At 37.5% G+C, this 27,255-nt stretch overlaps 1 protein-coding gene across 1 annotated transcript in view; it reads right to left on the bottom strand.

Annotated features, from left to right (window-relative positions):
- Positions 1-27,255, bottom strand: part of cd109 (CD109 molecule) — a 65,818-nt gene that overhangs the window by 11,667 nt on the left and 26,896 nt on the right. Inside the window, 6 exon segments of the mRNA XM_056480641.1 lie at positions 10,298-10,488; positions 15,575-15,746; positions 17,720-17,948; positions 23,177-23,258; positions 23,345-23,521; positions 24,427-24,568. Of these exon segments, the coding sequence (XP_056336616.1) occupies positions 10,298-10,488; positions 15,575-15,746; positions 17,720-17,948; positions 23,177-23,258; positions 23,345-23,521; positions 24,427-24,568 (993 nt within the window).

Below are 27,255 nucleotides of genomic sequence, written 5' to 3'. Positions count from 1 at the left end.
TCATGGATTATTATGTGTAAAAGTGCAAAAATATCATTCACTCATGCATGACGGCGATGCACACCTCACTTTTACTACACATGCTATTCTTGTCATGAGCATCAAGGTATGCGGCATGGCAGAGCCTACAGTTGCATAAGTAGCAGAGAAATAGGTAACACAGCAATTGATTGCTTACTTGAATGCGGGACATACCCCTTTACATCCAATGCAGTTTGGATTTAGAACTAATCACTCAACTGAATCTGCTAGTTGTTATCTTGTTATCTGCCTTCAGGAACAGGGTTGGGAAACACTGTTATAGAGAATATGAAATCCAAACTTGACAGAGATGGAGTAATAGTAGGAGGGTTTTTTTAGATTTATAAAGGGCATTTAACACAGTAAATCATGAGGTACTCATCTCAAAGCTCACTACTTTTAACTTTTCATCAGAGGCTATAATGTGGATGACTTCATATCTAACAAATAGGAAATAAGCAATCAGTATACAGAATCAGTAATTATGGAGTTCCTCAAGGATCCATTTTGGGCCCTATCTTGTTTAGTCGGTATATAAATGACCTCCCACAAGTCTGTCGAACTACTAATATATTTAGATGTATGCTGATGACACAGTTCTATACGTGCATGCGAAAAACAAACAACTGGCAGCGAATTATTTAACCGAGGCATTGGTTCTTGTCTCTGATTGGTTGTGTGACTCATATCTTAATTTGAATATAAGTAAAACGGTCTGTATGTTTTTCTCACAATCATTGAGAGTTTTCAAACAAAAGAAAAATCATCAGTGTTGATTTAACGCTGGCTGTAAAACAGATTGCGTGTTCAACATCTAAAAACAGCTGCATCCTTGTTACAGAAACTGATTTAATCACATTCAATCAGCCGCTGTCTGGTAAACAACACTGTACAGTGCAGATGCTTTAATCTCTACATGCTCCATTAAAACACACCAGACCCTCTCTCTCTTTCTCTCAAGTGCAGTCAGATGTTGGTCTTTGTGTCAAAGCAAAAAGCTTCAACATGAGTTATCAAAGCTCAAGTCCCAGTTACTGCTAGTCTTCATTGAGGTTGGTGTTCCTGACAGAACGCAGGCCTTCAAGCCAGACTTCCAGCTAAATTTCATGAAGCTTTTTTTGTTAAATTACAATTATATTTTCTTATTTCCTCTTGATCGCCTTGCACACATCTTAATATCTAATCGAAACAGTCACCTCTTTAAGAAATTCACCCCTAAAATCAATGCACTCAATTATGGATGTTTTTAATCTTTAAAGGCTCTATTTTAATGATCTAGGTGGCAAGTCTAAAGCGCAGGGTGCAAATGTCACGGTTCGTAGAGGGGAAAAAGGGGCGTGGACCCAAGTGCAGGGTAAATAAGAATTTATTTATAATAAAACAAAATAAAAGGCAAAAACAGCAAAACAAACTACCGCGAGGGGGAAAACATGAATAATAAAGCAAAAACAAACTTGACTGGGTTGGCTGGACAAAGTAGGGCTAGACACAACAGGACAGGGAAATATCGACAACGAACTGGCAAAGGACAGCAGACATGAGGTGAATATAAGCAGGAGTAAATTATTACACAAACAGATGAACATAATTAACTAATAATGGGTTAACAAGGAGGGTGGGACTAGACGATAGACGGGAGAGCACATGACACAAAGAGACAACACAAGCCAGGTGCTCACATAAAACAAGACTAGAACACGCAGCCAATGAGAGAACTCATTAACCGCGTGTTCGTATGACAAGACAACAACACACAACAAAAGCACGCGACCAATGTAAACAGAGCCGCGTGCTTTGACAACGCAAGACACGAGCACACGATAAGTGAAAACACTTTACCGTGCGCTCACATAAATGCAACGAGCATGTTTCATCTCAGCGCCAACCAAAACCGAAACCAACTAGACGGAGACGCTGAGAATGAAACAGCGCGATGCTGACGAAACAACACAAACACGGTCCGCGCGCACCTCTGATGACGCGCACCGAGACAATGGCAAAACAAGTGCTCGACCCAAGGAAACTCGAGCCGAGCACTAACAGGACAGGACAAGACAGAGCTAGTGTCCGGATTCTGCCACAAAACAAGAATTAACAAGACCAGAGTGGCAGAACCCTGACAGCAAAAGCATTAAGAGGGTGTCTGAATCCACTTTTGCTAATTTAAGGACAGAAAAATACGCTCTGCGCCTCGGCGTATGGTCTAACAGGGTTGAGCTTATTCTCTTAATGAGTTACGGGTGTGTTTTGAGAATAAACCAATCAGAATCTTATCTCCCATTCCCTTTAGGAGTCAGATGTGTCTCACCATGGCGGATTTGTTATTTACATGGCAGACTTTGTAAGTGGAAAAATTTAACGTTACACTAGCGAGAGAAAACAGAGTTAAACAGACCATCTGCAGTGCAAGGATAAAAAACAAGCCTCCTCCAATCGGCCTTTACTTTCACTTTCTCTTCCTCTCTTTTGTAGATAAGGAAACAGTGTTGTTGGCTACGCACAGACATCCATTAGCCTACATAATTAATTTCAGATTTGTTTCAAAACTATTTCTAAATTCAGTTCTAATTCTCAGCAAACAAATAAATATACAATAATAACGAAGTGTGGTCAAAAAAAGTTATAGAGTAAAGAGTTATATCCAAACACACGTCCTGTTTTCATTCCCCATATAATCCAAAACCTGACAGGTAGAAAAATCTAGAGATGACAAATCTAGAAACCGCCAAAGGTGAAGGAGGCATGCAGTTACTGGTTTTTATATTTATGTAGAAAATAATATTTTTGTCATATTTTATTCCTTTAATTCTTTTTCATTTGTAAAAATATTTGTGTATTGCTGTACATCCTGTGTGTTTCAAGCAATGTGTAAGCGAGGCGCAACTAACACGCTCTGCGCTGGACTTTAGACCTGCTGTCAGCTGGTCTATTGTACAGTCTATTTTAGATTCTCAAAATAGCAACACGCCAACATTGCGCCTTAACACACCTCTTTTCTAGACCAGAACACCCATGAGTATACAAAGCGGCGCAAATGGATTTGCTATTTAAACAACATGGTGGAAAATGGGAAAATTAAGGTTGCACTGGTCTGAAAATAGCAACACATCGGGGCAAACACGTCTTGCGCCTTATTGCGCCGGGTGTATGATAGGGCCCTAAAAGTCCTGTATATGAAATGAACAAACAACCAATCAAATTTGCAACTTCATGCAGTTTTGTGACAGTTTGTATTTTTTTGTGTGTAGGTACATTTGCTTGTTTGCTAAACATGCATTTAAAAAGCTACCTCAAAGAGATCCATGTTTACATTGTTTTTCACAAGACTTTCACAAATTGTTGTGATTTTGTGAGATTTTGTGAGATACAATCCAACTCGCTCTTTAAGGTCTCAAAACTTAGGGCTTCTGGTAGTACCTAGAATAGCAAAGTCGAGTAAAGGAGTCTTCTCATTTATGGCTCCTAAACTCTGGAATAGCCTTCCTGATAACGTCCGAGGCTCAGACACACTCTCCCAATTCAAAACTAGATTAAAAACCTATCTGTTCAGTAAAGCATACACTTAGTGCACCACTTAGGGGGCTTCCACACAGGTTCTGCATCTTGTTGATATACACTATGAACAGCAGCTACGCTAATTACTCTCTTTATTCTCCATTTCCACCTGGGGATACTCTTCCCGAGGCTCTCAGACTATGCAGAGTTACTGATTCGATCCAAGACCAACGACGAGATGATCCCAAGGTTTTTTATATCCTGGACCTGGCCGAATCCTGAGCAGCTACTGTGATGGTCATGGAGGAGTGGAGAACATGAGACTGATTCCTGTGACGCTCCAGAGACAGACGAGTCTTCGCTGAGGCCAGCTTCCAGCCTCCGCCACTGAGACTGCAGCTCTGCACAAGACGTTTGGCCAGCGGAGAAATTAAAATGGCCGTGCCCAACTGAGCCTGGTTTCTCTCAAGGTTTTTTTTCTTCACTTCCGCCATTTAGTGAAGATTTTTTTCCCTCTCTGCTGTCATCTCTAGCTTGCATGGTTCGGGATCAGTAGAGCTGCGCATCGTTGGATTTGCCCTTCAATATTTGGACTCTCAGTAGTGATTATTAAACCACACTGAACTGAGCTCAACTGAACTGAACTTAAACACTACAAACTGAACTACACTGTTCCTATTTACTATTTACTATGACCTTTTATGTGAAGCTGCTTTGACACAATCTACATTGTATAAGCGCTATACAAATAAAGCTGAATTGAATTGAATTGAATTTGACGAAAATATCGACTTGTGATATTTCTGACAGATTTGATTTGCAATTTAATTTTGTTAAGTCAAGCTTCAGCTCACACTTTAAACGAAAGAAATACAAAATACTGTGTATTTGTTTATCGGGTGTCTACAGGGCTTGACATTAGCCACATGCGGGTACATTTCAGCTGGGTTGGGTTAGACAGTTGCTCTCACTAGCCACTTTGGCTAGTTGAAAATCATTTTTAAATTGTAGTTTTCTTAAAAAGCAGAGTTCAACTATAAGAATTGCCCAGTGAGGGGCCAGCATGAGATATGACAAAATTACTGTGTTTGTGTGAGCAAAAGAAACCGGTGAATACCGAATGAGATGATGACCATGCGCACCGTGAGACTACCCTCGTTCACTGACGAAGGCTTCAGCGTCGTGCACACTGGTGATTTGATGCACATGAGTGTTTCTTTCCGTGAAGCAACCGTGCCTGGGAACGTAACTGGTGTGATCGGTTCTCATTCAAATAGACTGGATAAAAAGCAATGCTCGCACACCTACAGTCCTGCTGCTTTCGAGAATTTTTTAAAGGTATTTTTGTAAGCAGCAGCAGTTCCCGCTTTCACTTTAACCATTCTTTGAGCAGATTATTACTGGGCCTAATGTTAACCTTGTGCATGTGATCGTCTTTTCACTATCGCACACTGAATGTTTTTCACCTGCTTTCTTTTGCTTAGTTATTTTTGTTAATATGGTTTAATTATCACCTTTTACAATAACATTGCTTTAATAGGAGAATAACTCTCCATTTATGTATAGTTTAACTTTCCATTTATGTATAGTTACCTGAACATAGTATTAGATATATGACAGTAATTCTTTTTTTAATGTCAATTTTTTTTTTTTTATTTTATTTGTTGAACAAAAAGTGCAGGTATACAGCTATATTTAGCTTGTTTTTACACATTATTTAAATGACTTGGCTAAGAAATATTCATTTATTTTTGATGTGACTAAAGAAAAAAATGGTAAATCCTTAGTGCTGAGTCCTGATAAGTCAAGTGAAAAAAAAATGTTGACCAGAATGTTGATAAAACACTATGCAACCACAACCCCATTCGCTCATGCTCATTGAGCAAGGTCATACATAACACACAAACAGTGCAATCAGGGGCGCAACTGCACATTTACTGAGGGGTATGCGGGATCAAGTTTTGCGCCCCCACCCCCTAAGAGTTTACGTATAACAAAATTTGTGAGGATGCAGGGCTAACCAAGACCACACATCTAAACACACACAATACAAACAAAAATAAAAGAAGTCCATAGACAAGTGTTCTGGCTGTAAACAATATTTTATAACAAATACATTTTACAAATCTGAACAATTAGTGGTAAAAGTTCAATTAATTTCTTCTTAATTTCCTTACTAAATGATTACTGCACTTTAACACGCCTTGCTTTTGTACTTGCCCATTTGTCAAGTATTTCATCAAATGAGGTTGACCTTGCTAGATTGTTTTCAATGAAGATGATTGCAAGCTGTGACAAGCGGTCATTGTGCATAGTTGAACGAAGGTATGTTTTTATAAGTTTCAGTTTGCTGAAAGATCTTTCTGCAGAGGCAACAGTTAGTGGCATTGTTAGGAAAACTCTTAATGCCACTGTTAAATTTGGGAAGACCTTGTCAAGATTTTCCTGCTGAATAAAATTGCAAGACAAACAATACCTAAATTTGCAAAACCCTGACCTGCCATTTATTCATTTATTTTTTGTGGGGCCATTCCTACCTGTTCTTTTCTCTGGCTCTATTTACATTTTCTTGCTCTCTGTCCTCACCATCTTCATGACTAAGTAAACAAAACAGATGTTTTATAACATTTAATCAGCAAAGTCTAGAATAACTTAATTTACAATGTTTCTTAACATAACTAAAATAGATATACAATCTGAGCCTTTCTTACCTGTTCTCCTCACCTGCTCTGAACTCATTTACTGCTATTTTGTCATTGCCCTCCCCATCTTCATGGCTAAGAAAATAGACCAGATATTTAACAAAAAAAATAAATAAAAAATTTCTACTAAACTATTAAAAATATAGTATTAAAAACATTCACACTGTCACTATTTATTCATTCATTTTTTTATATATATATTTTTTTGGCTTAGTCTTTTTATTACTCGCCACTGTGTAATGAACCACCAAATTATTCAGCATATGTTTTACGCAGCAGATGGCAACTTTTATGTGCGCTAATTATTTTTAAACCAATTATTACTTTCTCTTGTATCTGAAATATATTCAGGTTAACTTAACAAAGATACATTTTGTATGATCCTCTTATTTTGGTAAAATAATGAAATAAATAAAAATGTTTGTTTTCTCAAATTTTGACCTCAACTGTTCGTGTGATTTGACAGTTTATTTAATTTAATCTAAACAGTTACATCTACATGAACACTTTAAACTTGGCTGTTTGACTGGAATTCGTTGTTATTTTACCTCTTGTAGATGATATTTGGTCAACAAGTAATAAGTTTTTACTCCCAAATAAGGTAAAAGAAATTAATTAGAAAAAAATTACACAGGTTCTACCCCTGCAATATATGTATTAAAATTTTAAAGACAAATGTTCTTTTTGTAACACTGAGCCTGAAAGTCTTTTACATCTATTTTGTACTTGTACATTTTCTGATGATTTTTGTAAACAGGTTTCAGGGTTGCTTTTTAATTCATTTTACAAAATAACGAATGCATGTTTCTTTTTTTTTAACTGTAAAACTGGCTATAATACACTCAATATTGCTCTGAAGTTGATAATTGTTCTTGGGAAATTTTAAAGGTTAAATTAATGTCTATAACTTCCTCCTTTATTTTTTTCTGTAAAGATTTTAAAATATTTTATAATTATTTGACCTCAATTACAAGATACAAGAAGGCCATAAAACCTTTCTAATAATAATAATAAAAAAATTATCTGTACAATCTAATTATTTAAATATGATGGATCTCCCCATATGTAATGTATTTTTTATTGATTGATTTTTATGACTTTTACATGTGTTATCATATAACCCAGTATGCTTGTCAGTTATATGCTTCACAAAAAAAGTTATTTGCGACTATCAAACGTCTACCGTAAAGTCACATGGACTTACGCCAGGTATATGTATTTAGCCCATCGAATTATACTGTTTTTACATACTTTAGTGGATGGAAGTATGCAATTTCGGACGCAGCCACGGTGTCCCCCTGCCTGGACAAAACCACCTCCTCTGCTCTTACGTTTGGTAAAAGCTGGAACGGCGCGTCTATAGAGGCGACCTACAGTATAGGCGGCAGAATAGGGAGGGCGGCGTCAGCGAACCCCCCGGTCCTCGCGAACCGGTAACTTTCTTTTTCACTTAACATTACGGGTTGAGGGCGGCGTGATCGCCGTTCGCCTAAAGCGCCAGTTCAGCTCGCTCCGGCCCTGGGTAAAGCCCAGGCTAGGTGGCGGTTATGATTTATGAACTCTTTCCCAAAAACAGAAGGTGAATAATAGTATGTTAATAAAAGTATAAGCTTACCAATCTCTGATTATCCAATTTGACATAGCAGATTTCATTTTAAGGCGTTGTTTTACATGTTCTTTTTTTCGTTTTCTATTTTGGGCACCACTCCTCTTCATTCTTCTCTCCATTTTAAACAAGTGACTGTAACTGAATAACGGATTAATCAACTGGTCTACGGACGGGGAGGGGTGGTATTATATTATTTTTATTTAATAAAATACAATATTAAACTCGTATAAAATGCCAAATAAACTTTTTTTTACCAAATATATTTATTTATTCAATATTATTTGAAACTTTTAAAAAGGCTCATTTCAAAAATAGTTTTGGCACAATGGCGCCCCCCCCCCATGTGCGGCGCCCCTATGCACTGCATATACTGCATACCCCATTTTTGCGCCTCTGAGTGCAATGAATAAGAAGTTATATGGACATAACCTCTAAATCAGGGGTCAGGAACCTTTTTTCAGCAAGACTTTTTTATCAAATGTATTTTTTAAAAAGCCATTGAGGTGTGTGTATATATCAAAACCTGTATTTATTTATGAACAAAACTTTTATTCATGTTCATGCATGTTACATTTCACGTATGTTTTGTTTGTTCTGTTTTGCGTGCTCTTCTCTCTTTTCTGCTGTGTGTCATGTGCTGTTTCTAGGTGTGCAACCATTGGTCAAAGGAGCTGTCAATCACCATCGACACGCCAATCAGAACCGGGTCCGCTCCGTATAAAAGCCGTGCGCTTGCGCTGCTCTTGAGGAGCGCTTGGCTCACAGCCAGTCTCCTCACTTGTGACGGCCAGCCTGTTCATCTGTGTTTATTTGTATGCGATTTGCTGTTTTCTAGTTTTCTCTGTATTAAGAGACTGCTTTATTAGATATGCTTGTGCAGCTCAGTTATTATCTAGTGAGAAGTTGAACGATCTTTGTGAGAATTGGATTATATGAGATTGTGTTTTGCTAACGGCTAACAGTGTGTACTTTACGAGAACTCTAGTAATGTGAGCAGCTTAGGATATTTATTTGTTAGTTAGTTTAAGGAGGCGTTGCCACATGTATAATTATGTTTTGAGGTTATGAAGTTTAGTTAAGCTACGTGCTGAAGATTACGCTTTTGTTTCTGCATTTTTCTTTGGTTAGTCAGTTTAGTCAGTTGGGGTTTAGTTAGATCGTTTTGTTATATTTATTTCTTTGTTTTGGCAACACTCCTATTTTCTTTAATTCGATTATTTAAAATTACATTTATATTACATTCTCTATTCATTGTTTGACATTCACTGAATATTAAATACTTAATTTGTTTCACTTAACAAGTGGTTGTGTATTCTCACTCATCCAGCATCAGTAGACTCACTGATTGTTACGTTTCATCCTTTTTAATACCTTAACAACTTAAACACGTAACAATGCACAACTTAAAAATAAACAAATATGGCGCATCACAATGTATGAAGAAAGGATTTATAGATTTTATAGTCTCATGATGTTGTTTGAATTTATGTGCGTGAGTTTACCATAGAAATGTAAGTTGCTAACTCTTTACTGGTGTCGCGATTCAAGTTAAACCACAGCATCACAGATATTAAAAAGTCCTTTAATTGTAAACTGAGTTCTTATTCATTTTGCTGTGGAAAATACAATAAAAGGGAACTGTAATTGTATTTTCAGTAGGAAACAATATTATTGAAGAGAGACAGCTGGAGAGCCACATATTTTCGGTCAAAGAGCCACATGTGGCTCCTGAGCCATGGGTTCCCTACCTCTGCCCTAAATCAAGCAATTTTAGCATGCCAAAGTCCAATTTCTGCATCTATAAAATATATTTTACCAACAACAAAATTGTGCCTTGTGAAAATGGCGAGTGGCTAGTGATGTTGGAAAACTACTAGCCACAGTGGCTGGTGGTCAAAAAAGTTAATGTCAAGCCCTGGGTGTCTTTAAAAACATGCATTTTCATAAAAGCTAATCACAATGTTACGGGATTTAATGTGGGTTTTTTAAATCAATCAACCACGTTATTAATGATAATTACAATTTTAAACAGCAATATTAATCAAATATACCATGGTTTACCTTGAAACCAGCAATTATGATAACACTAATGTTGAGATTTACATCACTGTAAGCCTGAATGCCAACACAGCAAAAAAAATGCATTTCTTACTTAGATTTTTGGTCTTGTTTCTAGTCCAAATATCTGAAAGTTATTCAATTAAGAAGCATTTTCTAGACAAGCAGAAAATATGGTCTTGTTTTAATAAATAATATTCCCAAATTAAGTGAGTTTTTCCTTAAAACAAGCAAAACGATCTGCCGCAAATCTTACGTACAAGATTATTTTGCTTGTTTTAAGGAATACATCACTTAATTTGGGAATAAGAAATTATACGAAATGCATTTTTTGCAGTGTAAAGGTGCTGTTTGTGTTCATCAAATTTGTTTCTATAGTCTCCTTTGAGCTGGATGTCGGATTGACGCCTACCTGAGTGGATCCGTATCCTCCAAGATGGTTTCGTTGCTGACTGAGCCACTTCATCAGAACGAATCCTTCATCCATTCGTCTGAGACTGTGCATGGTGAGCAGGACATAAGCAGCGATCTCAATATCTGCTGAACGCGGCTGCCAGGAATCATACAGAACGCTGCCTGGAGATCTCCATGTTGGCACTCCATCTGAAACACCCAGAACGCAGCATTACCATCCAACTGCTTTACACACAATAACATTTCATCATGTCAGATCCATTTAAAGCATGACGAGTCACTAAATCCTTCAAGTATACTCTTGTATCATGATCTGCTCAAAATAAAACATTTAAAGTACATATTGTAGTGATTCAAAAAGTTTTCAGAAATCTACGTAGTAGGTGTGAATCTTAGGTTAATAAAAATAAAAAAAAAACATGATCATTTATTGCTCCATAAAATGCCCTTAGAATCAGAAGCTCTATATTGACCATATTTGGAAAGGTCATGAATATTAATGAGCTCTGCTGATGGTCAGCTCCCATTGCTCTCTCTCTCTCCCTCACTCAGAAACACATAGTATGGTCTACTCTGAAATAAACATGTGCAAAATATGAATACTTCAATTGTCAACCCATTAGAATAACCTATTGTGCTCCTGAATTGTGTTGTAGATAATATAGGCTAAACTGCAACAACAGAGATATATTGTGTTAATATTTTATGCTAAAATGTAAATGTAAAGACAGCAATTAGTATCAACCACTTCATAGATGACGCTTAATAAAGTGTATTGCTGTTCTTCAGAAAAATGAGACTATGAGTTATATGACACCATTACTAAACGTCTATTTTATACTAAGTGCACGCTTATACTCAGCAGTCTGTGTTTGTTGATTAATTACAAATATACGTGGCAAATGTCACAATAAACACAATAAATTGACAAACAATACAATTAAACAAAGCTTAGGTGTCTTTGGAGTGGAGCTGAATACATTTATAATCTGTATATCCTGCATTTTGCATCCTGCTGCGAAGTCGTGGAAATAGAAAGCATTTCTAAAATGGAAGTTTTGTGCATCACCATCGCATAAGGTTAGGATGAAAGCTCCTTTCAACATGGAAGAGATAGATTTTAGCCAACCCAGGCTCATTCTGAGAACGTAGTCCCGTGGACGTTTCTGGAGACCGCGAAATACGTCCCGGGAGGTACATATTTTTGCAGTTTTTGTTTTCGCGAATCCGAAAGGCTGAGCCGAGAGGCTGCTATGCGCGCTTTTTCCCGCGCCGTTCTTGCGTAAACCCGCTAGAGGCCGCTGTCGAACGACCTTCCGCCTGGATGACAGAATGATTGACTGTGCGACCGGCCAATCGGCTGACCCACCCTCCTCCGTCCCTAAACCCAACCAACGACGATTCACAAAAGCCGTCCAGAAAAAGAAAAGCCCTCGTCTGATTTTTACCACGTTTTCGGATTTTGACCACATTCTCACCCTGTGATGAACTTGTTCGCTTCATTTTTTGGATTTTGTTTTTGTTTTCTTACCTGATTTCTGGAACCGCTCTTCCCTGGACTCGAACCCGCTCATCGTCGCCGTGGTCAGCCCCTCTCTGCGCCAAAGTACACAAAGAGCTAACCGGACAAACTGGTTGCGGCAGGAAAGCCCTTCACACGGAGGCGAGCGGTCGGCCGGCAAGCGCCAAAAGGAACGGCGTCACACCACCCCGCAGCGTTCACTTAAAAAAATGAAATGCAGCCGTACGTACCCCCAGCTACGTATTTCGCAGTCTCCAGAAACGTCCACGGGACTACATTTTCAGAATGAGCCTGGGTTGATTTTAGCATGTGTCACATTTTCAGGACATGGTGTCACAGTATGGCACTTCCATACACCGTGCTCTGCATTATTGAGTACAGCCCATTTTGAAAATGAATGTTTTTATCCATTTCTCAGTGAATATACAGGGTGGGCCATTTATATGGATACACCTTACTAAAATGGGAATGGTTGGTGAAATTAACGTCCTGTTTGTGGCACATTAGTATATGTGAGGGGGCTCATTAAAGAATAAACTTATGTTAAATCAAGCACACCATTGTTTTTCCTATGAAATTCCCAATAAATCTGATGTGTCACATGACCCTCTTCCTTGATGGCCGACTTCAAAATGGCCACCATGGTCACAACCCATCTTGAAAAGTTTGCCCCCTCACATATACTAATGCAGTGTTTCCCAACCCTGTTCCTGAAGGCACACCAAGAGTCCACATTTTCAACCTCTCCCTAATCAAACACACCATCTTATCATGACATAAGAAGAGACTCCAAAACCTGAAGTTAATGGGTCAGATAATGGAGACATCCAAAATATGTACTGTTGGTGTGCCTCCAGGAACAGGGTTGGGAAACAGTGTACTATTGTACCACAAACAGGACGCTAATATCACCAACCATTCCCATTTTATTAAGGTGTATCCATATAAATGGTTCACCCTGTAGGTATTTTGGTGCATTTAAACAAAACAGTTTTATTAAACAGAATTATTTATTAAAATAATATTTTAGTCACCAAACATATTTAGAAATTGAAAAATAATACAATTAAATTCAAGTAAAATACTGCAAAAAAATTACAAACTACAAATTTTCAACAAAATTTTTCCTTTTGTTTTGCTTCTCTTGATTTTTCCTTCTTTAAACACAGAAATATAAATTAGGCTGTACTAGTTTTTGGACCGTTATCGCAATTTATTTTGTTAGATAAGCTCACGATTTGGCTTCAGTACTGACTAATCTAATGTATATGCACAAATATAATATTGTAAAGCTTCCTATTAAAAATATGAATTTAAAAGATAGATTTGTGAGGGGTGTACTTATATATGCTGAGCAATGTATGCAGATTTTCTTTATAGGGCACCTTTAGGGTCCGTTTGGGAAACTGATTTAAAACTATTCAGAAGTAGCATTAAAAACTTACTTACTGAAAGTAAATACATTTATAATATGAAAAATATATATTGCAAATATGAGCTATTATTTAGAAACTTATTTTGAATCCAATAACCCTTACAGTAAAATGTATCAGTTGCCATGATACTGCTAAGCAAAGCAAAATCTTTCAGCACTGATAATTGTACAATCCTTATTCGTGATTTTGAACGATAATAACTGATCATAACAGAACAGCAAAGAATCATAATATAAGGATTTCTGAAGGATCATGTGACACTGAATACTGGAGTAATGATTCAGCTTTGAATAACATGAAGAAATAAAAAATTGAAACTACATTCAACAAGAGAACAGTTTTTTAAAATTGTAATAAAATGTTACAATTTTAGGCGTCACAGTGGGTAACACGATCGCCTCACAGCAAGAAGGTCGCTGGTTCGAGCCTCGGCTGGGTCAGTTGACATTTCTATGTGGAGTCTGCATGTTCTCCCCGTGTTGGCGTGGGTTTCCTCCGGGTGCTCCGGTTTCCCGCCAATGTCCAAACACATGTGCTGTAGTGTACATGTATGTGTGCGAATGAGAGTGTATGTGTTTGCCAGTGATGGGTTGCAGCTGGAAGGGCTGCGTAAAACATATGCTGGGTAAGTTGGCGGTTCATTATGCTGCGGCGACCTCAGATTAATAAAGGGACTAACCCGAAAAGAAAATGAATGTTACAAGTTTACTGTATTTTTGATCAAATAAATGCAGCCTTGGTGAGCAGAATTGCCTTTTTTTTATTAAAAAATCTTACAGATTCCAAACCTTTGGCTGGTAGTGTATGGTCAACAGGTTATCTGCAGCTTTCTAAGTGTTATATGTAAGACTTTTTAAGACCTTTTAATACCACACAGAATGACACCTACTGTAAGACCAATTTTATAGTACAGAATTTGCATTAAGAAGTGCACGCAACACAACTAATGACCATCTTTAATACTATTAATTATACACAGGGGCGTTGCTAGACATAAAGCTATACTGGGGCACGTATATATATATATATATATATATATATATATATATATATATATATATATATATATATATATATGTGTGTGTGTATAATATTTATTATAAATAAAAGTATTCTTATTATTATACAATTATTCTTCTAAATAATCCTTAATGTAACTGGAAAACAATGTTAAGACAACTGGAGTGATGCTATGATAATTTAAGAAATTACTTTTGCATAAATATTAATTTCATTTTAATGAAATTCTATAGACAATTCAATAAAATACAAAAAAAAATATGTGTTATAGAATTATCTGTTGTAGACTTGACACATGGCAGATAATTAGGTTTATAAAGTCTTTACCTCCCTGACTCCTCACCCTCCTTTTTGCTTCATACAAAAGAATCTATGAGGAGGCATGCTTAGTAAGATCACCATCATATTGTTTAAACTTTAGTTTTGTCGACTTGCAAAACAAAAAATGCTGTTACTCTGGTTTTACAACGCATGAGGGGCGCGTCACAAGCAGGTAGCCTGCTTTTTCGGCACGCACGTTAACTACCGGGACTCGCACCAGCAGAAGAGCAGCGCGTGCGAGAGGTGCGCGGGTTCTATGCGCACACGCAGAGATGCGTCAGTTTGCTTTTTTATTAAACACATTGCTTTCATCAGCGTTGGTTCGGTTGCACATAGAGAATAACGTCTTTATTTCGGAATTACCACTCTTAATAAATACTCTTGCATTTGAAGTAAATCAGATCTCAATGCATTTACTGGGGCACTGGCGATTTTTACTGGGGCACGTGCCCCAGTGAATTGGGTCTAGCGACGCCCCTGATTATACATATAAAGAGAGACAAACCTTAAAACATTATTATTATTATTATTATTATTATTATTATTAATATCAATAATAGTAATAATATCAATAAAAATCATAATAAAAATTGTACATCAGTTCCCCCAAACTGTAGTAACAACACTTACATCTGCCAATGTTAAAAACATATGCTTATTATTAAATTAAAAATAACAATATTTTATATGAATAGTTTTTTATTATAGTTTTATAGATACTTATTTTCTGACTTTGTTTGATCTTGTTCTTGTTATGCATTTGCTGACAACTTCAACGTCAATTCAGGGGTCAGTTTGGTAGCATTTTTAAGACCTTTGAAATGCAGTTTTAAGGTGTTTTAAGACTCATTAAGCCCTTATTATTATACTATGGAACTCGTTAGGGATCTGTAGACACCCTGGTCAACATGTGTGACCGTTTGTTGAGTAGCACAGACAATCACTGACTCTGAGTGTAAATTGAGAGGATATTTACCTATGACCAGTGCTCTGTTCAGCAGTGTGGTGAGGGCAGTTGGAGCCGCGCTGCTCTTGGCCAATGACAGAGCATAGACCACTAAAGACAAGCTGTAGTTACTGGAGATTCCCTGAGCCAGATGAGATGTCAAGAAACTCAAGGCTAAAGACACACTGTGTTTATGTGTGTTCTAAGAGGAGACACAAACACTTCAGTCAATCAATCAGTCAGTCAATTAATCATTCAATCAATCTTTCAATCCATCCATTTTCAATCCATATATACCCATATATACATTTATCCACCTATCTTTCAGTTTTTCCTTTCAACAGTTTACTCATTGCCTTCAAACCATGAACAAACTAATCAATCCATCAATGTGTACGTTGTTGTATTCTTTAACCATTCAGTAAATCTATCCATTAAGCCATCCACCAATCTTTGAATCCATCCATCCATCTATTAATCTTTCAATCCATAAATCAACCCACTTCCCCATTCTTCCATCAGTTCATTCAAAGATATCTCAATCCACCCAACCGTTCCATCTATCTACTCATACACCAATATTTTAGGCATTCTATCTATCTCTCCATTCATTCATATTTCAGTTCTTCCATCTATATTTCAATTCATCCACCCATCCATCTATACATTTTTAAATCCATAAATCAATCAATCAATCCACCCACCCATTCATCCATATGTCCATCCATCTATCCTTCAGTTTACCCTTCTATTCGTCTATAGACCATTCTACCCAGTCATCCTTTACTCCAAAAATTTATTCACTAATCAATTTAATCTTTCCATCATTTACCCATCTTCATCCTTTTATCCATCAGTCCTCCAGTTCATCCATCCATAATCTTTGCATTAACCCATCATTCAGTAAATCCACTTGTCAATCCATTTGTAAATATATGTAAATAAGTGAATCTATCCACCCATCCATCCATCCATCCATCATTCTATCTTTTAATACTTCTGTCCATTTAATCCATCCTTCAAACAGCCCATATGTCTTTTAATTCATCCATCCATTGTCTATCCCTACATCCACCTATACATTCCATTTAATAATATTTTCATCCAAGCTTCCAACAGCCTATACCTCTTTAAATCCATCCATCCATACTTCCCTCCATCCATCCATCCATCTATACATCCATCCATCCATCCACCTATCCATTCCATCCAATACTCCTTTCATCCATTCATCCATCCATCCATCCAATAAACTTTCATCCATCCATCAGCCCATACTTCTTTTAATCCACCTATCCATCCCTCCATCCATCTATCCATTACATCAAATAATATTTTCATCCATCAACCCATACACATTTTAATTCATCCATTCATCTTTTAATATCCACTTATCAATTCCATCCAATATTTCCATCCATCAGCCTATTGTTCTTTTAATTCATCCATACATCCATCTATCCACATACCCTATCATCCAATAATCCTTTCATCCATCCATCTATCCATTCTTCCATCCACCTATCCATTCTATCCAATAAGTTTTACATCCATCCATCCATCCATCAGTCCATCCATCCATCCATCAGTCCATCCATCCATCCATCCATCCATCCATCCATCCATCCACCTACCCATTTCATCCAATAATCACATATCCATTAGCCCATACTTATTTTAATCCGTCCATCTACCTATCTATTACATGAAATAATCTTTTCATCCATCCATCCATCTATCCATCCATCCATACTTCTACTTCTTTTTAATCCATCCATTACTCCATCCACCTACCCATTCCATCCAATAAGCCCATATTTCTTTTAATCCACCCATCCCTCCATAATATTGAATCCATTCCATCCAATATTTCCATTCATCAGCCTATTGTTCTTTTAATTCACCCATCCATCCATCCATCCATCTATCTATTCTTCCATCCACCTATCCATTACATCCAATAATATTTTTATCCATCCATCAATCCATCTATTCTATTAGCCCATACTTCTTTTCATCCGTCCATTTACCTATTCATTAAATCAAATAATCTTTTCATTCATCCATCTATCAACCTATACATCTTTTAACTCTTCCACCCATCTTTAATATATCCACCTATTCATTCCATCCAATAGTCCTTTAATCCACTCCCCATCCATCTCTCCACCTAACCTCATATTTGGCATCCTCCAGAAGTGCTATAAGGACATATGCAGTGAGAGACACCGATCCATCCAGTCCTCCCTGTAGCTCAGTGTGGATGACCCGACCCGGCTCCCTGAACGAACCATCCGACTCCTGATGGGCCACCAGCCAATATGCAGTTCTCTCCATCACCAGTGGCTCAATGAAAATGAAGTCCTGAGCCTGAAGAAAACACCTGAGCACGAACGCTGACAGCCTGAATATCACAGAACACACCATTAATCACTTATTCACTGCACTTGTGTTTGATTTCATTTATTTATTAGTACTGGATTCAAATGTGGAAAGAAGATGTTTGATTTCAAAGTGATAATTCAACCAAGTATTTTAATTTACAGTCCACTTTATCACCATCGGGTCGACTGAAAATATTGCAAAAATAGTAGATTACTTTTTTCAACCATTGGAATTACAAATATGCACATATACATGTTCAAATCTGACCATATATGAACACATATATAAAATTACTACGGAAATTAGTGGTGAAAGGTTTTCAGTAGCTGCATTTCCACTGTCGGGCCAGTGCGAGCCAGGGCTTTTATCGGGCCGGGCCAGGCCAATTGCCCGGGAGGTTGAGCAGTGAGGCTGAAATCATGTCGCGTTTCCACTATCAGGCCAATAACTCGCAGCACAGCACGCAATCTTCGCCCCCAGAGGACCCCATAAATCAAATGTCACACAACTCGCCCAGTTTAGAAGCACACCATCACATCATCAAGAAACGATTAAAATGGAGAAAACCGAAACAAGCAAATTACACGTTCCTGTACAGCATTTCATTATATGTATTTCGCCCGGTTTCTCTCTCTCACACACACACACACACACACACACACACACACACACGCACACACACACACACACACACACACACACACACACACACACACACACACACACACACACACACACACACACATGCATATAAACGTGCATGTTTCATGCACAACACACCACTTAATCTTGACAAAAACTCTCACAACTGAAAGTTACTGGCTGCTGTGTCTTTAATTTAGTGTAAAGATTATTATGCGTTATTGAAACATCAAGGAGGATGCAGCAAAGAAACATTCATTCATTTTCTTTTCGGCTTAGTCCCTTTATTAATCTGGGGTCACCACAGCGGAATGAACCGCCAAATTATCCAGCACGTTTCACGCAGCGGATGCCCTTCCAGCCCCAACCCATCACTGGGAAACATCCACACACACTCATTCACACACATACACTACGGAAAATTTAGCCTACCCAATTCACCTGTACTACATGCCTGTGGACTGTGGGGGAAACTGGAACACCCGGAGAAAACCCACACGAACGCATGGAGAACATGCAAACTCCACACAGAAACGCCAACTGACCCAGCCAAGGCTCGAACCAGCAACCTTCTTGCTGTGAGGCGACAGCACTACCTACTGCGCCACCGCAAAGAAATATCACTTACTAAATTAAAACACTTTTAATTATTTTTTTGTGCAACACCCTTAAATGTAAAGGTTCAAGACACCCTCGAGAACTTTTTTGAGATTTTAACAGGTTTGTTTGTGTTGAGCATCAGTTAAGAAAATGTTAGCACCTGTTAGCTTTAATTGTGCAAAAGACCCCTAGTCTATAAAGGGTTTTATGGAATATCTTAAATTGACCAGTAGTCTGTTTTTTCTTTCTATTATTTATATATATATTTTGGCACATGTACTCGTGCATGATGGGTAAACTAGTGTAATGACAGCGGCACACCATCTTACACACTCCGCCTCTGCTTTTACTCCCCCTCGAAGCTCCAGCTGACTCGCAATGGCCCAACGCGACTGGCCCTGGCTCGCTCGCTTTAGACACGACAGTGGAAACGCAGCTAGTATTGTTCAAAATATATTCTTTTGTGTTAAACAAGAGAAAGAAACTCACTTGAAACATAATTAAAAATAAGTAAAAATAAGTAAATGATGACAGAATTTCTCATTAGAGACATGTGCCCAGGGCTACAATTTTGAGAACTGTATGTGCCCGGGGATACATACGCTTGCAGTTTTGTTTGTTTTTTTCCAAAATTCCACAAGAGGCTGCTATATAGACTTTTGACAATCTTAAGTACGTTACTAGTGCACATTATCTCATATGTGCCATTTCTTGTAAATGCACCAGAGGTTTTCCCTCTTTTTACACACCATGGTCCTACATAGCCACACCTCCTGTCAATGACTCAACGTGACACTCGCTTCATCGCTGCACCGTTTTTTTATGCTACCTGCTTTAATTTCTCATTAAAGTAAGCTTGTTGAATATTCTGAGGAGAACGTTGTGTTGCTGCTGTAAGCAACTACACACACAACAAGATCTTATTTTGGTTGATTTAAAGTTTACCACAGATTTTGGTTGACAGTTCCATGTGATTTGACAAGATACTACGCGCACAGGCTGTTCTGATTAGCTGTTAGTTTTGATTGATTGATTCCTTCGGCTTAGTCCCTTTATTCATCAGGGGTCGCCACAGCGGAATGAACCGCTAACTTATCCAGCATATGTTTTACACAGCGGATGCCCTTTCAGCTGCAACACAGTACTGAGAAACACCCATACACACATTCACACACACTCATACACTCAGGCCACTTTAATTAATCCAATTTACCTATAGCTGCTGTGTTGGGACTGTGGGGGAAACCAGAAGAAACCCAATGCCAACACAGGGAGAATATGCAAACTCCACACGGAAATGCCACCTGACCCAGCCGGGGCTCAAACCATTGAAACCTTGCTGTGAGGCGACAGTGCTAACTACTGAGCCACCTCTTTGATTGATTCAGGTCTATTTATGTGAAAGTGGAGTCTGACAACAATAAATATTCTTATTAGGATTAAAACTGCCTATTTTTAAATCGACTCTGCCGAGCTGTAGCTAAAAAGTTAGGTTTGCTAGCTACTGTATGCTGTATTTTATGCTTTGCAACATTAGTTATATTCAAATTTTTTTCAGAAAATGTGTATTCTAATCTACAATGGCTCAACTGAACAGGCCTTTAAAAGGTAGGAGTAGTGGGGGAGAAAGGGGGGTGTTGTGACCAACTACATTAGGGCTAACGCCTGGATGTTTATAATGTCTGGTTCCGCCCCTGTCGTCATGCATCATATATCAGCTTAATATCCACTGACCCACAGACTAAACCCAACCGATAGCGTTTTCAAAAGCAAACTAGAATAGCATCAAAAAGTTCACTCCAAGCGAAGCATGTTATTGCGATAAATTGGGAAAAAAAACTCAAAGGCCATTCTGTGTCCTGTGGATTAAAGAAATGACTAGCACTCTTTCTCTGGAGAAGCTGACATACACTGTTACAGGAAAATTACTATATTTTTATCAAATTTGGGCCCCCTTTCAACACTTTTTTGTGAACCCGGTGGACCATGCAACATTTTTTGATGTTTAAGCTTTCAAACCCTAGTTGGGGTCTTCTTGTATTGTTCAGATATCTTACATTTCAGCAACAATTAACAAGTTTGTTTAACCAGTAACACTGGAAAGCTGTGAAACGCAAGATGCAAAAATGCACTGAACATTGTTATTATTATTTATTTTTAATTATGTACTGTAATTATTTGTATTTATGTAATTTAATTACGTATTTTTTTATGTATTTTGTTCTGTAGTTCAAACAAAACCCAATAAATATATTTTGGGGAAAAAAGAGAAGTGCATCAAAACATGCCACTTTTATAACTATTTTTTTTTTTTACCTGGTTTCTGGAACTCGAACCCCTGTCTGATGCCATATTACTAAACTACCAAGCAAAATTGTAATGCCAGAAAAGCTGTCCACCACCCTGTAGCATTCGTTTTACACTGAAAATGCAGCCATACAGTGCATCCGATTATTTTTAATTGTTGCAAATTTATTAAAAATAAAAAACCTGAAAACATGTACATCAGTATTCACAGTCTTTGCCATGAAGCTCTAAAGTGAGCTCATTGTACATTCTGTTTCCACTGATCATTCTTGAGATGTTTCAGCAGCTTCACTTGAGTTCACCTGTGGTAAATTCAGTTGATTGGACATGATTTGAGAAGGCATACACCTGTCTATATAAGGTCCCAGTGTCACCACAGTGCATGTCAAAGCACAAACCAAGCATGAAGACAAAGGAATTGTCTGTAGACCTCTGAGACAGGATTGTCTCAAGGCAGAGGGCTGGGGAAGGTTCCAGAAAAATATCTGCTGCTCTGAAAGTTCCAATGAACACAGTGGCCTCCATCATCTATAAGTGGAAGATGTTTGGAACCACCAGGACTCTTCCTAGAGCTGGCCGACGATCTAAGCAGAGTGATTGGGGGAGAAGGGCCTTAGTCAGGGAGGTGATCAATAACCCGATGGTCACTCTGTCTGAGCTCCAGAGTTCTTCTGTGGAGAGAGGAGAACCTCACAGAAGGACAACCATCTGTGCAGCAATCCACCAATCAGGCCTGTATGGTAGAGTGGTCAGACGGACGCCACACCCCGCCTGGAATTAGCCAAAAGGCATTTGAAGAACTCTCAGACCATAAGAAACTTAACTCTCTGGTCTGATGAGACTAAAATTGAACTCTTTGGAGTGAATGCCAGGCGTTACGTTTGGAGGAAACCAGGCACCGCTCATCACCAGGCTAATGCCATACCTACAGTGAAGCATGGTGGTGGCAGCATCATGCTGTGGGGATGTTTTTCAGCAGCAGGAACTGGAGGACTAGTCAGGATAGAGGGAAAGATGAATGCAGCAATGTACAGAGACATCCTGAATGAAAACCTGCTTCTTGACCTCAGACTGGGGCAACGGTCCATCTTCCAGCAGGACAATGACCCAAAGCACACTGCCAAAATATCAATGGAGTGGCTTCACACCAACTCAGTGAATGTCCTTGAGTGGCCCAGTCAGAGCCCAGAACTAAATCCTATTGAACATCTCTGGAGAGATCACCGTCGCTTTCCATCCAACCTGATAGAGCTTGAGAGGTACTGCAAAGAGGAATGGCCAAAAATTCCCAAAGACAGGTGTGCCAAGCTTGTGGCATCATATTCAAAAAGTCTTGAGGCTGTAATTGCTGCCAAAGGTGCATCAACAAAGTATTGAGCAAAGGCTGAGAATACTGATGTACATGAGATTTTTCAGCTTTTTTATTTTGAATAAATTTGAAACAATTTCAACAAATCTTTCTTCACATTGTCATTATGGGGTATTGTGTGTAGAATTTTGAGGAAATAAATGAATTTAATCCATTTTGGAATAAGGCTGTAACATAAACAAATGTGGAAAAAGTGAATCGCTATGAATACTTTCTGGATGCACTGTATATAGCCCCAGGCACATATTTCACGGTTCTCAAAAGTGTATCCCTCGTCACATATTCCCAATGAGCATGTGTTGCTTTAAAGTGTATTTATTCATGTATACCACGTGCTGCCAGAATCATCGCTGTCTCCAAAGGCACTGAAGGAGCCGTCAACCCTTTGGTAGGAAAGCTCACGCTCATAAGCTGCAATCAAACAGAACAGATGTGTAAACTCTGTGATATCTGTCAATGATCAAATCTCAGGATTAGAAGTCTTCACAAAAACTCACCTTCCATCATATAGCTCATAGCTTTCCTCCTGGTCTGTTCTTCAGGCTGCTTAGTGCTTTTAAGATACCGGAGAACATAGGTATTTGGAGCAAAATGGATCATGTTCTGCTCACCACAACCGTAAGGCATATCAATGAGGGAGTCCAGATTTCCAATGGACGGGCCCAGAATATCACCTTCAGTATAGATGCATAAGAGAAGGTTAGATATTGTTAGTCATTATGCATGAAAAAAGGCAGAATGCCAAGTTCAGACTGCAGGATTTTCAAAGTAGTGCCGTCATGGCTGTTTTCACACTGCATGACTATGTGGGGTAGCGTTCCATCACTGTTGTGTTTACACTGCGACATGGAGTTTCACACTGCACGAGTTAACAATAGGAGAATCGCAGACGACAATGTATTGGTCCACAAACTACGTCTCACAACCAAACACACGCCAGAAGTGACATGGAAACAACGTGAGGTCACGTAGTACATCTTTTGTTATTAACTACATAATGAGAAAGAAGCCTTTAGGGGGGGTGGAAAATGAACTTATTTCAAAGGTTCTTTAAAAGGGAATCATTTCTCCACCTTTTTCTTTTTCAAGTCGGTTGTGGTATTGCTCAGATGACACGTCAAACACACATGGGTGCTCCTGCCAAACTTACACTAGTTTTTCCTCCATTTCTTGGGTCTAAATAGACTGAAAAGAAGCTCGTTTAACTTCTCCACCAACCTCCCGCTGGCCTTCAGATCCCATACTAGTGGATGCTTCTCTCTCATTGGCTGGTGATCGCCGATGATATTTTCAATCAGAACACATTTCACACGGCATGATTTTGAATCGCTGACAGCTCCAGATATTTAGCATACCAAATATCTCACGGGTGTCTGTGACTCATCTGCGATTTTCTCAGATTGCATCTTTGATCGTTCACACTGAGTAATTGTCACTCACATGAACGAGCAGCGATTTGACTGTGATTTCAGGCATTTGTCGGCGATTTCTCAAAACCTGTTGGCGAGTCAAATTCGGAGCTAAAATCATGCAGTCTGAACTCAGCATTGGAGTAGAAATACAGTGTGAAGACACATACCCACAGCAGAAACACTGGCCCTCTGACTGTCAGGAACCACATCTGCAGGAAAACTGAAGGTCATCTTCCTGGACAGTGTGTGCTGCTGCAGAAGAAACTCCAGAAACAAGGTCTGAGTGAACGACTGCTGCAGTCCTTCTGGCTGGAGAAAAATTATTCAACACACACACACACACACACACACATAAAAAAAGTTTCATTATTGTATAATTTATAAATGCAGAATAATAAAACATAATGAGAAAATTGCTTTTAAATGTGAAATACATTACATTAAAAAAAAATCACTATCACGAAAATGCAAAAATTAACTTAAAATTGTTTATTTTTTTTAATCTAAAAAAGTTTTTAAAAAATAAAATCTTAAATATAATATAAAATAAAAGTCTTAAAAATATTAAGATCTTACAGATAGCTTAGCTTTGATGTAATAAATATAGGGTTATCACACAATTACTGAAAGAAATGCAGAATGCCATTAAGCATACCAAACTAAAATAAATGTGCTTAATTCTCGAGAAAATAGAAATAATTTTAAAAAACTAGTGTACATTTATTTTTAATTTCAATTAAAACATCAACATATTTCAGCATTAGTTTTTTGTTGCATGAACTATAAAAATGCAATTGTTGAACAATAAAAATGCTAATTAATTGTTGTAGTTATGTAAATAAAAACATCAACATATTTATTTCATGCAATAAAAAAATATGGAATGTTTTTTAAATGCTAAACAAAATGTCCAGATGCATTAAAATCAGGATTAAATATGAGGTTAAAAAAATATTAATTAGAAGCCATCATTACAATCTCAAATTGGCAAAAAAAAAAAAAAAAACTGTACCTTATTCAATTGCAATTACAGATTTTGATTTTCCATAAGAAATGAAGAGTTCAGATGCAAAAGCCGCTAAATGCCATTTCCACCAAAATGAGCTAATGACATTGAGCGAATGCTTTAGGCACGTACTACATATTCAACAAATAATTTTGTTTTAAATCGTTTAAAAATAGCAGAATGTTAAAATGTTTTAAATCGCAGCGTCAGGTCATTCAGAAATAACAGTTTGTGTGCAAAAGCCGCTAAACACCACTTGCCTTTGACAGCAAAATTTATTCCGCTTTCGATTTTGATTTTAAAAGACGGAGTTTGATGAACTGGATGAGCCTGTCCGACTGTCAGTGAACGGCAAATGAAAACGCCCCTTACCTCAAAACTCTGTGCATTATAAGAAAAAGAAAACACACTGCACAGTCAGAAGTGTAACATGCACTCTTAACGTTTGTTTGCGCAGCGACGCTACTTTGAATGAGTCTGATTTACTATACATTAAACGGCAACTGCATTTCACGAAAGACGAAGTTAAGATGCTGTTCTTTTATTCTGCATGGATGCTATGAGGATAAACAGGACGAAAAAGAGACAAAGACCTTGAGTATAGTAAGGATGTGTTTTATTTGCTAATGCAAGCTATGTTTTGAAAGATAAATATAACGCATAAAACTATACATTAATTATTTTACTTCAATAAATTATATTATTTTTTTAGTAATGGACAATGCAGAGATATTGATGTTTCAATGTTTTTACACTACATTATTTGAAAATAACAAGCTTGTTTACATTGCTCTACTTGCATTAAATCCAAATCCTAAATATCAGAAATGACAACAGATTGTTAATATTTAATTAATGTCAGTTTTAATGTTATTGATTAATGCACTTGACAGATTTCAATCATTCATTTTCCTTCTGCTTAGTCCCTGGTTTATCAGGGGTTACCACGGCGGAATGAACCGCCACTTACTTGACAAATGTATTTTTAATTGTAGGTGGTTTGTGTAATGTGTTTTATGTTTGGTGAAATAATCTCTAATGGCATCTTTAGTGAGTTTCAACTAATTACACTGTCTTGTCTCAATGGGTGGATTTAGAGGTTTTTGCATAAAAAGCACAAGTGGATTTAGCTGGTTTTGATGCAAAAGAAAATCTACCTTGTTAAAAACCAAAGAATTGTCTATAGTGACATTTATAAAAAAAAAAAAACATTTTATTTACAAGCTAATAACCTTTTCATTACATATAAAATGAAACTTCTAAACCTAATCAGAGGAGCCTGATAGAAAATGCTCATTTACAAGAAAAGAGGTCTGATGGGTTTAAAGGGTTTTGCATCTGAACTCTTCATATATAGATACTTAAAATAAATTTATATACTTAAAAATGCTAGATCACCAATATATCATCAACAACCATGCAAAAATGTCAAAATGCCCCCCAAAAAAGTTAAACTTGATTAAAGTTTTATTTATATAAAAAATGAACATATTGTAGATTCTTCCTGTAGTAAAACAAAAGCTGAAAATGATAAAGTCCTATGAGCCAAAAAAGTTTATGTCATATAATTAATAATGAATATAATAAATAATTAAGCAGTGAATAAACTGAGCAAACAAACCAATAAATACACTATATAAATAAACAAAAAAAAGTCCTAAAACGAATGGCATTTTCTTTAAGTAAAAGAAGCCAATCTCTTATTTCACGGTTTTGAATTTAGAGTGAAATATCAGAGTGATGGGTCGTTCCTGAATGATTTGTTCAGTTTTTAACAAACCTTTAATGTGACTCAGGAACGATGAGTCCACTCAGGCAGTGATTGATTCATTTAAACATGCACAAGGCAAGGCAAGTTTATTTATACAGCACATTTCATTCAAAGTGCTTTACATAAACAAGAATAAAGGAAACAAGAAAATGATTCAAACAGATAAAAACAGATTAAAATGTGTTAAAACTGGTTTTACAGGACTGAAAAAGAAAGAAA

The sequence above is a fragment of the Danio aesculapii genome, chromosome 20 (genome assembly GCF_903798145.1).
Source record: "Danio aesculapii chromosome 20, fDanAes4.1, whole genome shotgun sequence".
NCBI lineage: Eukaryota > Metazoa > Chordata > Actinopteri > Cypriniformes > Danionidae > Danio > Danio aesculapii.
This window is presented reverse-complemented; position numbering and strand designations above follow the sequence as displayed.